This window comes from Toxorhynchites rutilus, chromosome 3 (assembly GCF_029784135.1).
Source record: "Toxorhynchites rutilus septentrionalis strain SRP chromosome 3, ASM2978413v1, whole genome shotgun sequence".
NCBI lineage: Eukaryota > Metazoa > Arthropoda > Insecta > Diptera > Culicidae > Toxorhynchites > Toxorhynchites rutilus.
In genome coordinates this window covers 267,766,146-267,782,877 of record NC_073746.1, presented here as the reverse complement: position 1 = coordinate 267,782,877, position 16,732 = coordinate 267,766,146, and the positions used below count along the sequence as shown (strand labels likewise).

At 40.0% G+C, this 16,732-nt stretch overlaps 1 protein-coding gene across 7 annotated transcripts in view; it reads left to right on the top strand.

Moving 5' to 3' along the window:
* Positions 1 to 16,732, top strand: part of LOC129775988 (nephrin) — a 497,623-nt gene that overhangs the window by 441,082 nt on the left and 39,809 nt on the right. For 6 of the 7 annotated variants that reach the window (XM_055781311.1, XM_055781310.1, XM_055781309.1 and 3 more), the window contains exon 10: positions 5,382 to 5,602. In XM_055781311.1, the coding sequence (XP_055637286.1) occupies positions 5,382 to 5,602 (221 nt within the window). The remainder of the gene's footprint in view (positions 1 to 5,381; positions 5,603 to 16,732) is intronic. The other variant, XM_055781308.1, reaches the window with a different exon arrangement.

Sequence of the window (16,732 nt, the reverse complement as noted above, 5' to 3'; positions counted from 1 at the left end):
GGAGGTACTTGATACGGCTCTGCTATGATCGCTACATCGCATTTGGTTTCTGATGCGGCTTGCCATAGCAATTGTTGCGCCGTGTCGCAGTGATTCAGGTTTATCTGGGTTACCTCCATTTGGTTATTGCTGCCATCGCCCTTTTAAAGACCGGGCATCTCGGTCCCCCTGTAGCGTGGTCCTTCTCTTCCTCAGTCGTGCAGAGCAAGCACCTTGGGGGCTTCGTACAATTCTTTGCCAAATGCCCCTTGTCGCCGCATCTTATACAGAGCTCCGATCTGTCAGGTCCTTTACAGTACTTTGCTTGGTGGCCAAAGTCCATGCATTTGAAACACCTAGATACTTGCTGGATAGCTCTCAGGGAGCACACCGTCCATCCGACTTTCATCTTACCAGCCTCCAACAGCTTGCTGGCTGCGGTTCTTGGCAGTCTTAAGGTTGCTATTTGGGTATTTCCAAATGCTTTCCTCAACCTGATTGATATGGGGACTTCTCCCAGCTTAAACTGTTCATTCAGGGCTTCTTTCAATTCGGTATCTGTAGTGATCTCATCCAGGTTTCTACATTCTACCACTGTTTCTTGGGACAGAGCTTTCACTTTCGCTGTTTCGCCCAACGATTTCTCGACAAGCTCTTTATAAGTTGAGCTTTTAATCGTTGGGTCCTTCTTTAATTCGAACAGCAATTGTCCATTTTGAGTTCGCCTTACTTTGGCCACGTTTTCTCCGAGATTTTTCAGGGACGGATCCTCTTTTACTTTCCGCAAGATCTCAGCATATGTTGCAGCGCCCGCTGTAGCCACAATCAGAGCGTCCGGCTTTGGCCTCTCCAGCCTAGGCTTTAATTTTTCTTTCTTCTTCTCTTCTTTTTTCTTTCTTTCGATCTTTTTCCACTCATTTATCTCTTCGTTGTTCTGTTTGCTTTCATCATTAGCCACTTCGCTACCATCTTTCTGTTTCTTTGCTGCCCTTTTCTCTTCAGGAGTTAGTCTTTTCCTTTTCGCGGTTAACGGGGTACTGTCACTCATTGGTGTCGAGATCGCTTCTATCGGCTTACTCTGCACATTCTCTTTCAGTGCGTTCTCCGCCTTTTCAGCTTTTGCTCTCCAGAATTGTTGCTCGCGTTCGGCTGCTGCAAGCGCCGATTTGATTTTAATCGTCAAGGTCCTTATGACGGCGTGAACGTTACTGCGAGGCTTAATGTACTCGTAGAGTTCATCAGATGCCCTTTTGGCCTCACCCAGCTTAGTTTTCTCGTGTTGCAGGTTTGGCTGCTCTCCGATGTATTTATCGCTTGTGGATTTTGGTGCTGGTGGTTGGCTCAGCGGCGGAGATCTCATCACCTGTCCCCTTCTGGCAAAGATGCCTACCTCTTCGATTTCGCTCTCGATTTCTGTTGAATTTGTTTGGAAACTCATTTTTGTTGTTGGGTCCCAACTCCGGGCCGCTATCTCCGCTCGTTGCACATAGTCGCTATCAGTGATCCCATGGTTATCTATGCAAGCAGTGAGGCCATGCAGGGGGTTGACACGGTCCTTCATGGGGACCGTGTTCAGAGCCAGATCAGCGCAAGTCAGGAATGTGACATCTGACGCCTAGTACCTAGTGCCTGAGCCTAGACGAGCATCGAACGTACCCGAAGACTTGCCAAGTTATTACCGGGACGGGGGCAACCGCGCTATTAGCCCACACGCCGTTTCAGGAAGGTGTCACCCTTCCTTACTCAGGGAACAGGATAGCACGATTGTCAGCCTTTAGCGTCGAAAGTAGTTCTCATCCTTAACATGTCCGTTTTCCGTGTCGTACCAGTATGTCGTAATCAGGATCTTACTGGCGTCAACCCTGATGTGCTCGGCACTCCCTACGTTGCTCCTGTACACGGTATTTCCCCCGTGCAATCTCCATAGGCTTTACCGCGCCCTTACTCGCGTTGTCACCCGATTAGTCGCCTTCTACGACAGGGACAGGGACCAAGACCCGAAGTGCTATTCTAGGCCGGCAGCTCCACGGCTAGTTATAGTTATACTTATAGTTATAGTTATAGTTATAGTTATAGTTATAGTTATAGTTATAGTTATAGTTATAGTTATAGTTATAGTTATAGTTATAGTTATAGTTATAGTTATAGTTATAGTTATAGTTATAGTTATAGTTATAGTTATAGTTATAGTTATAGTTATAGTTATAGTTATAGTTATAGTTATAGTTATAGTTATAGTTATAGTTATAGTTATAGTTATAGTTATAGTTATAGTTATAGTTATAGTTATAGTTATAGTTATAGTTATAGTTATAGTTATAGTTATAGTTATAGTTATAGTTATAGTTATAGTTATAGTTATAGTTAAAGTTATAGTTATAGTTATAGTTATAGTTATAGTTATAGTTATAGTTATAGTTATAGTTATAGTTATAGTTATAGTTATAGTTATAGTTATAGTTATAGTTATAGTTATAGTTATAGTTATAGTTATAGTTATAGTTATAGTTATAGTTACTTTTATAGTTATTAATAATTACAAGCTACGCCAGTAACAACGGCTGAGTGTATCCTATGGTTTACCTTCCCTACTAACACATTCCTAAATTCCCGAGATATTTATGAGAGGTCGTAGAGTTCTCTGCATCTCTCTTAAGTAAATGTCAAACTAACATTCCTTCCCTTTCCTTAGCAGTTGCAAGGACGTGGCCAGGACAGTTCTTAACTGTTGGAGAAAACATGCATTCATCTAAGATATATTACCGGTCATCAGCAACGGATGGAGGCTACTTTTTAACTTAACAGTTCTGAATTCGTACCACCTACGATATTGTGCAACTTGCTCAATGCTAATGCTAATTATGGACGATTGTTTGGTGGTGCAAATCATGCAGCTGCGATAGTAAATATAAACATAGAGGGAGGTAGCGGAAGAGGAATATTTGCGCTAGGGTATGCATAATGGATCGCTGCTGAGGCATATATTCAGACTTTTTCTATATCCAAAGCACTTAACATCGCTTATTTTGCGTCCTCATGAGGGCTTCGTTGGTGCCTATGACATTGCATCAATTCATAGAACTGTTGCTATGGCGAAGCAGGCGTTAAGGTTGTGCGTCACATAATTATTTGAGGAATATCAAGCTAAACCATAGTGAATGTCGAGTTGAAATGTTGTGTGTTATTTGGGTTCGGTTGCCAATCGCAAAACTGCCTTCAAAAAAGATTGCATTTGCGCTAACCTTGATCATAATGAAGCAGCTCTTTTCGAGGTTATTGAGTTAACAGACAGAATTTATTTCGTTTATGTAGTCACCAAGAAAGTAAATGTCGTTCTAGAATTTTATATGTGGTTGGGTTTCGCTAGCCAGTAAATTTTCTCCACTAAGGATAACAGCTGCGTTTATCTCGTGCATGAGAAAGTAATGCAACTTTTTTCAAGGCCAGTAATGTTAACAGAAGCGTTTCTTTTGAGAATAACGCAAAATGATGAGAAGTGTTTATATTCTTAGTCATTTCAAGCCAACAATGTATGGCTCTGTATGTATGCTATGTTGAACGCTTGTTTGGTGCTGGTTGGTTTTCGTTGCACGAACGATGTCTAGAGGTGCGATTCCACTGAGACAATACTAAATAACATGTAGCATGATATTTGATACTTGCAAGTATTGCCATTGTTGTTGTTTCCATTCGGTGCCAAAGAAAGATTAATGTAGCTATGAGATGTGGAATAATGGTGCAGGTCTTCTTCTTCTTCAATGGCACTAACGTTCCTAGAGGAACTTCACCGTCTCAACGTAGTATTACTTGCGTCATTTTTATTAGTACTTAGTTGAGATTTCTATGCCAAATAACACGCCTTGAATGCATTCTGAGTGGCATGCTCTAGAATACGCGTGATCACAGTGCAAGTCGGAGGAAATTTCTTTGACGAAAAATTCCCCCGACCAGAACGGGAATCGAACCCGAACACCCGGCATGTTAGTTATGACGCTAACCACTCGGCCACGGGAGCACATGGTGCAGGTGCAACAAGTGTATAATCGCCTGTAGCCGTGTGTATGTCAAAAGGCCACCGAAATAGCGTTCGAGGTAAATTTTCAACGCATTGACATGAAACAAAGTGCGAGGGCAAGAATGAATCATCAATCAATAATCGTGAACTGATTCTACAAGAAAAAAGTCATAGGAGAGTTGTGTCCGAGACACAACCGCATGGTTGACGTAGGATTCCGTTAGGCTATCTGTTGATTTTGGATATGTTTGAAGAATTACATCGTTAAACTCTTTGATAATGATTTGGTGACCAAACGACCCGTTCTCGAGCGGGAACACACCTTGGTTTTTATTTATGAAAATTGAAATAAATCGTTTCATATATCAAATAATTTTCAACACAACTGCTACCATATATTTTACACTTACACTTGTGATAAATTTTTCACAATACACGATCAGTCATTGATATGCAATTCCACGAAGCAACATTTCGGTGGGAGCAAAAGCTCCCCCTACTATCATGTATTTGCAAAGCCGATTTCCCCCAGGTAGATTGGTTTTGATGTCTCTGTTAGGGACCCGCCACACGTGTCGTAAATTTGGACCAATCAGATGTGGTTATTTCCGTTAGGATAGGGGTTGAAATTTTTCAATAGTTCGATAGTTAGTTTCATTATATATATTATTATCTTCAATATAAAAAATTGTTTTGGAGTGGCGAAATCGATTGACGCAAAAATTTCATCAATCCATCATGAAATGACTGAGCAATATGCGTTTGAAATTGGACAATTTTCACGATGTGCTCGATTTTCGATTTTCAATTTATACCCCAACATGTTCCCGAAAGACGTAATCCTACGTCAAAACCATTTCAGGGCGACCAAACCATTCTACTAAACAGTTATTTCTAGAACTTCGCAGCATTCTGAAACAATATCCGAAGTTATTACCAAGCGTCTTGAAAAAAATAACAGTTCTACGTCAACAATGTGGTCGTGTCTTGGACACAACCTCCTATATTTTTTTTCATTCTTCTTCTTTATTCTTAATTATGTAATATTGAAATAAACGTTACATTTGGGTAATTGTGACACATGGATGAATGACCTTCTAGTTAATGAATCACGGGCGAATATTGTTCGAGTAAATGTGTTTTGGTGATTGGTATTAGGAAAAACGTTATAGAACCATACTCGATCATACGTGCAACCTACGCTATGTTCTTCGACAGGAGTGTATTTATTTGTCGCACCGTGTAATAACTGACTGTAATGAGCCTTTGCTAAATGTATTCCAGAAGTCAGTGCACAATGTACAGCATTAATTGGTTACACGCAAATCGCTTTACATCGTCACACTTCATGGTCTCGTGGTCTAATCAATTTACTCTCCTTTTCCAGTTGCCCCCGTTTGCCGGCCCGGACTGGTCACGACGTACCACGTTGGTCGTTACGAGCTGGCTAAAATTGCCTGCGAGCTAGAGGCGAATCCAACGGATGTCACTTTCGTGTGGAAGCATAACACCTCGGTGTCGGAAACGCTGGACATACCCTCGACGCATGTGAGCAGCGAGCATGCGAAGAGCATCTTCCGCTTCAAACCGATCAGCGAGAGTGTAAGTGTAAGGAAGATTGATTCAAACGGCGTTGCACAACGTGTGCGCTCTATCTAATCGTAACAGAGGAGGGGTGGGGCTCTGAAAAACATGTCAAATTTGGGAAATATTTTTCCCTCCCAAATTCAGGTTCCCGTTCGTCACTTATCAGTAGCTAATCCATCATCGCAAGATGGCTTAATATCCACGAGATCCGAAGCGAGCGCCCGTCGTCTCCATTCGTGGCCAAATTGATTGTCCCATCGCTGTTGCGAATTCGTTCCACGCTGTTAGCATGATTTACATCCAAATTCCAAGTCCCAACAGATTGTCTAATATGTCACTCGGGGTTGAGCGTTCGCGCGAGAAAATCCGAGAATCTACAAGCTCCTGTCGGTGGCTTGGAACGAATAATTATATCACTTCCACGAATCCGAGGCAAACATCGTCATCGCCATCATCATCAACATCACCCTCATCCCCGTTGCCACCATGGCAACAACCGGAGTGTATCAGACTCAATTCCCACATTAACATGGCCCTATCTCAAGGTTTTCGGTGGTAAGAGTAGATGGGGGCAGAAATTCGCAGTGTGACGGGGGTCATCCATCAAAGAGTCTTTCCGTTCGCCGAGTTGCGATTTTTACTCCCAACCGCCACAAATAATGGTGTGCTCACATCAGTATTCGCCTCATCATCATCAGAATCATCGTGCTCATCATCATCATTCAGCAGCAGCAGCCACCATCGAAATCGTGACGGCTGGTGTATTATAATAATAATGGCAATCCTTACGACACTCCGAACGACCGAAACACACTTCATTCTGGCGATAGGTGACGCTTTCTGATTACAGCAGGCCCATCCATCCTCCCGACCAACCTCGAAATGTCTCCTTCCGCAGCACGAACCATTACCGTGATCATATCAGCATTTATTTATTCATGACATTCCATCCTTTCGGAGCACGGAGCGAAAGCTCTCCTTACGGGCGAGCAGTGTCCAGTGCTCTGGCCGAGGATGGATGTGAGCACCCATTGGGGAAGGCATTTTTTCCATATTCATGGCACTGGAAATAGTGTGATCACGTGTCAGTGTGACACATTAAAAGTGCAGCAAGACGAACGTTGGTTCAGCTGGGTTCACCAGGAGGCGCCGGTCACAAACTCATAGCACGATTTGACGTAATTACAGAAACTTAAAAATGCATTACTCCTGAATGAAACCCGTGCTTGTATAGAAATGTTATAGTAAAATTATTTAACATTCACGTTTTTCCTTTATACGATTCCCGATCTGAATACGAGCGGAATGATAACAATTTCCATTGCATTAACCACTACTTTCGAATTCAATTATTCCCACTGCCCGCAGCTCTCCGTCACAGATTACAAACATAATCAGATGGTGAAAGTCACCGGCATCTTGACTCGTTCGTTCCCACCTGCAGAACAAAAAATGTAAAACTGCATTCGAATGCTGGCCGACCGCTTGATAGCGTGAAAAAGGGGTAAACCCGCGTCGCCAGCTTCATCCTCCCACACGGACGAAGAAATTTCACGAAAACGAGACGGTAAACAAGAAATTATGATAATTGAAAACATAATAGCTGTTTGCTTTACCTTGCCTCGACCGCACTGAAAATGGTGTGTGCTCTTGTTCGCTTTGGATTTTTTTTATGCATATTAAGAAGGTTGCCCTCTTCCACCCGCAATCCCCTTTCATATAAACGTGGGTAGGAAAGTCCGCAGCATGTATACGAGGCATGTCGGAGATGTCTTATCTTGCATCACCTAGCGTGAATTTCACGGGTTGGACGTTGGCGTTATTATGGTGGGATAGCGAGAGTCGTGGCAGGTTATTTCCTCGAGGGTCAAACTTCGTTAGTGCTTCAACTTCGTGGAACGTGTGGATAAAGCGCACATACACAGACGCGAACCCACCTCATCAGAACTGAGCTCGTCCTGGCGACCTGTCCCATGTCAAGCAACCGCGATACTCTCCGGACGACCCGCCGAATGGAAAGAAACCACCGTAATGGAAAAAGGTGTTTCTTTGGCAGAAATGTGCACACGGCAGAAGGTGCATCGGGATTCCTTCCCCGAGATGCTACAGTGTGCGGACCGCAAGAAAAATGAGCTTTCCTAGGTGGAACCTTTTTCTCTGTCCGATGCAGTCTGACAAAGAAAGTAGGTAATGGTATCCCCGTGAAGAGTTTTCTGTTGTTGGTCTGATGTCGGGAATGAGGACGGGTCACGGAAATGGGGCCACTACAAACAATTTTCCCGCCAGTAATCTGATCTTGGTTGGCATTATTTTAGAGTGAGTGTAAAATATTCAAATTGGTGCCATAAATCGGACCCTCGCTAAAAATGGAACAAAAGAAAGCGAAACGGTGAGGAGAACAATTACCTAGATTTGACAAAAGGGATTCTTGTGAGGTGTAGCGTGCTGAATTATGGTCATCCTTGCTATGTCTCTCACTTGCATTCAAATGGTGCCGCATAGGTTTCGGATATATATGCCTCGGGAACAAAACAACATGCCTTGAGGTTTGTTTTTTTTTGTAACTTTAGAGCTTCATACAGGTAAATTAGTACAAAGTATTTGCGTAACTTAAGCTGCGACTTTAATTCATCCTAGGACCAGTGTTGCCACACGTACAGATTTTTCTGGAAAGGTACAGACTTTTTGGATTTTTTAGTACAGTTTCTGTACGGTACAGATTACATAGATTACAGAAGTATTTGAAGTGTTTTCATATTTTTATGATGGGGAATGCACACTATACTGTGCCTAAATATGAGAATGCTCCGTAATAAAATTCCTGCTCTACAAAAATCGGTTGCATGAGAAGAAATGACAGTTCGCTCGCATTTTAATATACTTACTATGCCTCACTCCTCGGTAGCTGTAAAGGATTTTTTCCGATTAGAACAACAAAAAAACTAAACATCTAAATTGATAAAGTAACGATACGATGATCACAATCTTAAATCCATTTGATTGAACAGCATAGGACAGCTCGTAATTTTTAATAACTGATGCAGTCAAAGTTTAGAAAAAGTGTGTGTAATAGTTATCAAACAAATGTATAAATTGAGATTTGAGTACTATTTTTTGTACAGATTTTTCAAGGCAATAAATATTTTGAATGGTACAGATTGTGATACAGATTTTTGGAAGCTTTTGGAAGTGTACTATACATGAAGAAGAATTCAGTATAACTGTGACAAAATTCAGACTGCTTGACTGGCAGTAAGTGTTCTGAATGCCCTCAATGACTCGATGACATCATCTTTGTTGCTTTTTCAGAGTATATTTTGCCCCAGATCAACAGAATAATTGTTTGTTCCAGGCTTAAAAAATCATAATTCACGATGCTACATGCTAAAGCTAAAAGCTAAAAGATTTTTATCTAAACATTCTACGCAGAAGAAACTATCAGAACAATAAATGGCCAAAGCGGATATTTTTTAAGAATATTCGTAGCAGTTCTTGCGTGAAGCTGATCAAGCAAATGAGGAAGAGTCGATTTAAATAATTCGAGGCTTAATGCTGCTGCAATGTTGAATCCCAGAAAGTTTTCCAATTTAACAAGCATCAACGAAGTGTTTCCAGGGTTCTACGATAGGGTTTTCCAAGATCTGGAGAACGAATTTCGTGTCCTTAAAGTGAAATGGTTTCAGAAAACAAACATATGCAGCATTGGTGAACAAAGATTGGATGCCTAAAGAATTAGCGGTTCGCTCTCATTTTGAGATTCTTGGTACATTCGAATGATTTTGAACGTAGAACTAGTTCCTGCGAAATGGAAACCTAAAAAGTGTGCATGCAACGAAACTCGAAAGGTTTTGAACGTCTTTTCGTGATAGATCGCGGACACATTTGCATCTATCGATGGGAAATATTTCTACGCACCTATTGCAATGAAGAGTGTTATATATATATATATATATATATATATATATATATATATATATATATATATTTATATATATATATATATATATATATATATATATATATATATATATATATATATATTTTTTTTTTTTAAACTAACTATTGACCAAATGAGAAATCCAATTTTTTTTTCTTGTCGGCTGGCAATACTGTTCGATCCAATAGAACAGGAGTGGCCAAAGTGTCGCCAAGCAACAGACCATTGTACTCGTGGCACTATAGACGAATTGCCAACTAGTCTTAGGGGTTGGCAGCAACATCACAGATAGCAGTGAAACGTTGTGTGTTTAAAGACATTAAGCATTTAAGCAACTTTGCATATTTGCAATCTTCAAACAAGGATGAAATGTTGGAATTGTTTAAATTTTCATATTTAAATGGCACTGAAAAAAAAATTGGGCTCGATGCTGATATAGTGTGTTTGACAATGTTTTAGATCTCAAGAAAAAATATGAACTTATGTCTTTCTATCTCTTATATTTTTTGGAATATATGACTTTTTTTCTGTGCTGGATAGCGTTACACCTAACATGCCGGGGGTTCGGGTTCGACTCCCGTTCTGGTCGGGGAAATTTTTCGTCAAGAAATTTCCTCCGACTTGTACTGTACTCACGCATATTCTAGAGCTCGCCACTCAGAATGCATTTAAGGCGTGTTATTTGGCATAGAAATCTCAACTAAGTACTAATAAAAATGACGCAATTAATGCTTCGTTGAGACGGCGAAGTTCCTTTAGGAGCGTTAGTGCCATTTAAGAAGAAGAAGAAGAAGAAGACATTTTTGTATGGAGACTACTGTAAAAATAATGTTTTACTCGTAACATTTTTGTGTGTAAATTGTCGCGGTTGACATGTTCTTGTTTCTGAAAAGAAAAAAAGTTTGCAGAACATGTAAATCGCGACAATTTATACATAAAGGTGTTACGAGTTAAACATTAATAGTATTTTTTCGAAGAAAACATGAAAAAGTTGTTAGAAAAACTCTTTCTGATGTCATATATTCAAGAAACTATGAAAGATATGAAGTTAACGTCTTCGACAAAAGTTCATGTTTTAATAAGATCTAAAACTTTATCGAATACACTATATCGCTATCTTGAGTTTAAACAAACTTGGATTAATGGTTGTTAGAAAAACATTTTCCATGTAAAAGTACTCATCTTTTCTCTATCGTATCAGGTGATCGTACGAACGTACATGTACGGACACGTTCACTAACACTAATGCGACGCCATTTGTGAATCAATATAAGTTCACAGTGGGCCAGACGCTGATGTTTTGCGGCAAAATAGCTGGCGATTTGTTTTTTTCTGTTTAATTATTGTATGGTCAATGGTCAAAGGATTTATATATTTATTTAGCAAGCAAAAAAAAAGAAGTTCTCTCGGTTACATTCTCAGGTTTCCCACTATAAAATCTCCGCCAACGCGATTGAATATCAATGAAGGGTACATACGATAAATACTAGAATATATTAACCCTTTGCGGTCGTTTGTCTGCTCTCAGCCTCCATAGCAAGGAATCATACTAAATACTTTATTCAACGATGTCATAGATTACATTTTTTCTAAAGAATTTCAATGCCTAGTGAAATTTTTCACGAATGTATAAGAAGTTTCTATGAATAATAGGTAACGGTACTCGGTATGAGCAAAACATTATTAGCGTGGAAATATAAGAGAATCCCTTCTAAGGAAAATGAATTCCGACCGCAAATGGTTAAAATAATATATTTCGCTACCCCCTTTGTTTATTTTATTTTATTTTATTTTACAAATGTCAACAGGCCTAACGTTTGCCCTAATCAACATAAATCTACTGCTATTACTACAGCTACTACTATTTCTACTACGAGCTACATCTAACTATTACACAAGTGTCACAGAATAGAGCTTTTTAAGGAACGCACGAGACAGATGGAAGTCGAAACATGAACTACAACGATTAATTACACGACACATACTTGTTACAGGTTCCGTAACCGTAATTGGTTCGGGCAGGTGGTATGTGTAAAAAGCTGTGTGAGCGTAATACACGATGATGAATATATAAATTAATCAACCGAAGGAGTTCAGGGAAGTCTATATTTGAAGAAATAAGGTCGGCAGTAAATAATGCCTTGGTTACCTCTATTCTTGAAGCTAATAATTGTAAATCAATTAGCTGGCAACGATCTTCATACCTAGGAAGATTCAATGGGTCATTCCTCTGCAATTTTCGGAGGGCAAAACTAACGAATTTCCGTTGAATCGACTCAATTCACTGGATACTATTATTGTAGTACGGAGACCATACTATACAGGCATCGAAATGTTTTGTTGCACGAAAAATAAAACCATGAGTTTTAGACGCCTTAGAGGTGATGTATGAGATGTGATCTCGAAAGGTTAACTTGGAATCTAACATGATCCCAAGGACATTAACACGGTTTAAAATTTCACTGCGCAACTTGTACTCAAAAATAATGGAAGATCTCTTGCGTGTAAACGAAATGACAGAACATTTCGAAGGATTCAAAACCATTCTATTGGTTGTGCACCATTCCGCGAAAGTATTCAGCTGCTGTTGTAGAAATTCTGCATCTTCGGTAGACTTCACAGGAAGGAAGGCTTAAAGTCGTCTGCATAGGATAGTTTGAAGCATCTCAAATGTAAATTAACGTCATTGAGATACAGCAGGAAAATATACGGACGGAGATGACTCCCTTGTGGAACGCCAGATGACACACGAAAAGGAGTGGATTCGCCTATTTTCACTGACATCTCACGATTGAGGAGGGAAGAACGTAACCAACTGAGGAAGGGGCCGTGGAACACCAGTTGTTCAAGTTAAGCTACTGCGATTTTGTCAAAAGCCGATGAAAAATCAGTACATATTGCATCGATCTGCTGTCGCGATTCTAGAGAACGAGCAATACATGATGTGTAAAGGTAAAGTGACCAGACGTCCCGCATTTCAACAAAATGTCCCGCGAAACATCCCGCGTTTGGCAAAAGAAACGAAAATGTCCCGCGATATCAGTATATTTCAATATCACAATCTAATCATGTTGATTTTCTTAAATGGATGAACCTCAAAAAACAAACTTTTATTTGGCAGACTGTTCAAGAGCGCTTCTAATACATCCTAAGACTAATACGTTGAGCTGGGTTCATCGCACCGACAGTGGGCTTTTTGTTTAGAGAGTGTCAACTGGAAGCGACAGCAACAAAAATGGAAAATGATTTTTATAAAAGTCCCCTATTGATCCGCAGGGACCGACGCGAGTCAAACGAAAAGATCATCTTTGGTTCCTAGCTCGGTCAGGGCTTAACGTTTTAAATAAGCCGGAGAAACTAGTCTATACTCGACAGGAAGAGGGAGGGTTGTTTGATGAAGTATCGTGAATGAAGCGCTGGGCGGTCTTACGGAAGTTGGTCGGAACCCCAACCATGGTCGATGAAAAGATGTATGTCGGCGTGTTTTTTTACATTTTCGTGGCTTTGGTGGTCGACTGTCTCTCCATTTTGATCATTCACCCAAAAGTTTTTAACGGTCGCAGCTGGGGAGTGTTGAGAAGGTTGGCGGTCTTCGCGACAATGTTTATCTCCAGCCGATCCATCCTCCAGTGATCTTTTGGCATAATGGGCTGATCCCAGATTCGGCATAAAGACCACATCACCTTCGCAACTTCCGGCAATCACTTCGTACTATATATCTCCCCGTTCACAATATGATTAGAAAGAAGAGCGGCTTGGACATTCGCTTCACATCTGTCAGAGAAGGACCTTCTTCGAGAAGTTGGTGTGGATGATATATTCGAAGTCATCGCTTACCTGGGGAACATAAAGTACCCGATCCCCTGCCATTCGTTAAATTCTAGCATCAAGTACGTCTCGTCTTTCATTATAAGCACGGAAAGAAGTTTTTCACCAGTGAAAAAGAAGTTTTTCACTTCTTTGGCCGGAAAGAGGATTTTCACCAGCACCTCAAGCTACTCCTTCTGAGTGATTGCTTGCTGCTCAGATACGGCCGGTCTCATCTGACGCTTCCACATAAAAATGTCCAGTTTGACCAGATTCTCCTTCACCGTTTGGCCAGTTGCTTCGATGTCCCCGCTTAAGGAGCAGCAGGGATATGATGTTGTAAATACCAGATTGGCTATATCTGGCGGACACTAAGTGCCTCAGGATGTCCAACTCCTTCGCTGTGGGGTGGAGCTTGCAGTATGAAAAAATCATCAAGTTGCTTGACAGTGCTGCTGCTGCGAATCAACAGCCTTGAATAAGTTTCGTTTTAGGCTTAATAAACGAAAGATTTAAGAAAAAATTCGAGCATTCCATTCGGTAATATTCGTAATTTCTTTTTCAAAGAAAATTGTAGAATTCGAACCGTGCTTGCCAGGCGTAAATGCTCTGATTGAGCGAGTGATTTTCAGGCGCAAACAAAATCTAAACCACCGAAAAATCACAACTGAGTGCCGATACTTAGAAAAAAATAATACATATCAGTTCTGACTCGCTAAACTATGGTATATGTTCCCATAACGTATATACATAACGTTTTGTTATTTGTGTCCCGCGTTAGACCTCTTATCATCTGGTCACTTTATGTAAAGGCGATTCCTCTATAATCTTATTTGCAGCCTTTTTTGAAGACTGGGAACACAAATGACTTCTTCCATGCACTCGGAAAAGTTCACATAGAATAGAGCGACGGAATAGTATACTCAAAGGTAACGAGAGAGTAGTAGAGCACATCTTCAGAATGACAGATGGATACCGTCGGGTCCAGCAGTCCAGGATTTTTTTAATTTACAGCAGGAACCTTGTACAACCGTAGCGTTTATTTCAGGAGAGGCTGCGACAGATGAGAGGCAGGGAACATTACTGACAGATGCAGAAACTTGATCGTCACCGAGACATTCGCTAACAAAGACACTCTTGAACTGATCCCTGAACAACTCATAAACACTTTCCCTGTTTGTCACGCTTCATCACGACGGGCAGTCCAGACTCTTTCCTTTGACTATCAATGTATTTTCAAAATTCATTTGGGTTGACTCGCAAATTTGTTTAGATGTGATTTTGGTGAACAAAATATAAGGCTTTGTTCAAGCTTCTGTAATTCCTGTACGCAGCGGGCGCCTTCGGGCGACGAAACTCATACTAACATTCCTCCCCTTCCCCTGGTGACTGTAAGGACGTGGCCGGCGTCGTTATTGACCATTTAAAGCTCGAATCACCGAAAATTGCCCAACGAGAATGATTTACTGGTCCCAAGCGTCATTCAGTGTGTTCTCTGTGCAATTTAGTTGGTTCAGGTCAATCACGGAGAGCAATTACGAATTGTACAGTCTACCCAAGCTCAAGTTCAAGCTCAAGCTCAATCTTGCAATAGTTTGTCTCCTGAAACAGTGATTTCCTTCCGAGCAATTTTGCTTTTAGGGCACGGAATTCGTTCTACAGATCTTGTAAAACCCCCATCGTAAAATTAACTTTTCCGTATCAAATATGTATTATATATGTATATATGTGAATTCTATGTGATGGAGTAACAAGTTTTTTTTTGCAAGTGAATCTTGAACGATAATTGTGTTTGATAATTAATTTATATTATAATGATGAGCTTTGATTTCTTTACAAAAATTATTAAGTGTTTGTTTAGTATTCAAGACATAATTTGCATTCCACTTTTGACAATTTCAAACAGCTTTCGAGCTTGGTCATACGATAGAGTTCATCTTTAACGCGATATTAGAAACGAAGTAATAGAGTTCAAAATACATTTATATACATTTATTTGGCAAAAAATACAATACAGAAACTTGCTCTTCAAATGAAGTTAAACTTTTTTAATCAAGTTTAAAACACGATATCTCAATATCTAAATAAGTGTTTGCGGTAGCATCTCATCGTCCTATCTATCTTTCTCAGTTGTACAATCCGCCGTCCACGAACTAACAAACTTAGAAAACATAGCGACTTGTAATATCAGTTTATCAGTTTAGTCTAGTCATTGCCAGGGCATTGAAAAACAGTTTTTGTAGTAAGGATATATCATTACCCTATTACAGGGTTTCTCAAAGTGGTCGATATCGACCCTCTGGGGTCGATATCAGTTTCCCGGGGGTCGACATGAACCAAAACTGAATTTGGGGGTCGACGAGGTCTAGAAATGGACCCCTATTGATTCACACAAGTTCTTATTTGAAATATTCAAGATACTGTATAAGTTGTGTTACGTGTTCCAACTTGTTATAAGAATGACTAATATTTTAATAGAAAGTATTATTCTTGTACTTTTCAAACTCAACAAGTTGATGAGCGTACACAAGTTCGTAAAATATGGAAAGAAGTGAGAAGTAAAACAGGGTGAAAAAGTTCATGTAAGATCATGTGTTTAAGCGTACAAATCCTTCAGGCAGGTTTTGATTTGATCTGTATTTGCCACACATATAATTTAACCCTTTGCACTCGGCACGGTTCTGGACGCAAGCTACCAGCTAGTCGACGATACTTTGCAGAGGAAACGTCGTTTTATCCTTTTACAGACCCTCGTATTATTCAGTTCAATTTTGCTACCAAGCAACATATTACAGGTAAACTTCGATATAACGTACATTCCACTTTCAAAATTGTATGTTGTATAGAATTGTACGTTATATCGAAGCATAATAAAGTACTCACAAACGTAGTCTATAATACTTTATTGTGTTGCTTTTTTAGTAAAGTTAATGTATAACTTCAATCAGAAGACGAAGCCAGCCTTTCTCATGATGTTTCCCTTCGTACTGTTGATTTAGAATCCGGAATCACAAAACCAGCTGTATTTCGGGATTGATTGAAAGTACAAAACTTGTTTTAGCATCACAATACAGATAATTCATTGTTCTATCAGAAAAAAAAATATTGAAAAAAATTTTCCTTTTCACTTTGGAAATGTGTACGTTATATCGAGGGTACGTTATAATTTGAATTTATAGTATAGTATGAATATGAATGGTGGAAAAAGAGGGGGGAGGGAGGAATGTCTAACCACCATAGATACATTTATTGCATCTTGAAACCTTCACATGCCAAATTAGGTTTGGGTTGCTTGATTAATTTTGATTTTGCAGAAATTTGTGTTTCATTTGTATGGTAGCCCCCCTTTAGAGAGAGGGGAGGGGTTTCGAACTATCATAAGAACCATCCCCGACCCCAAAAACCCC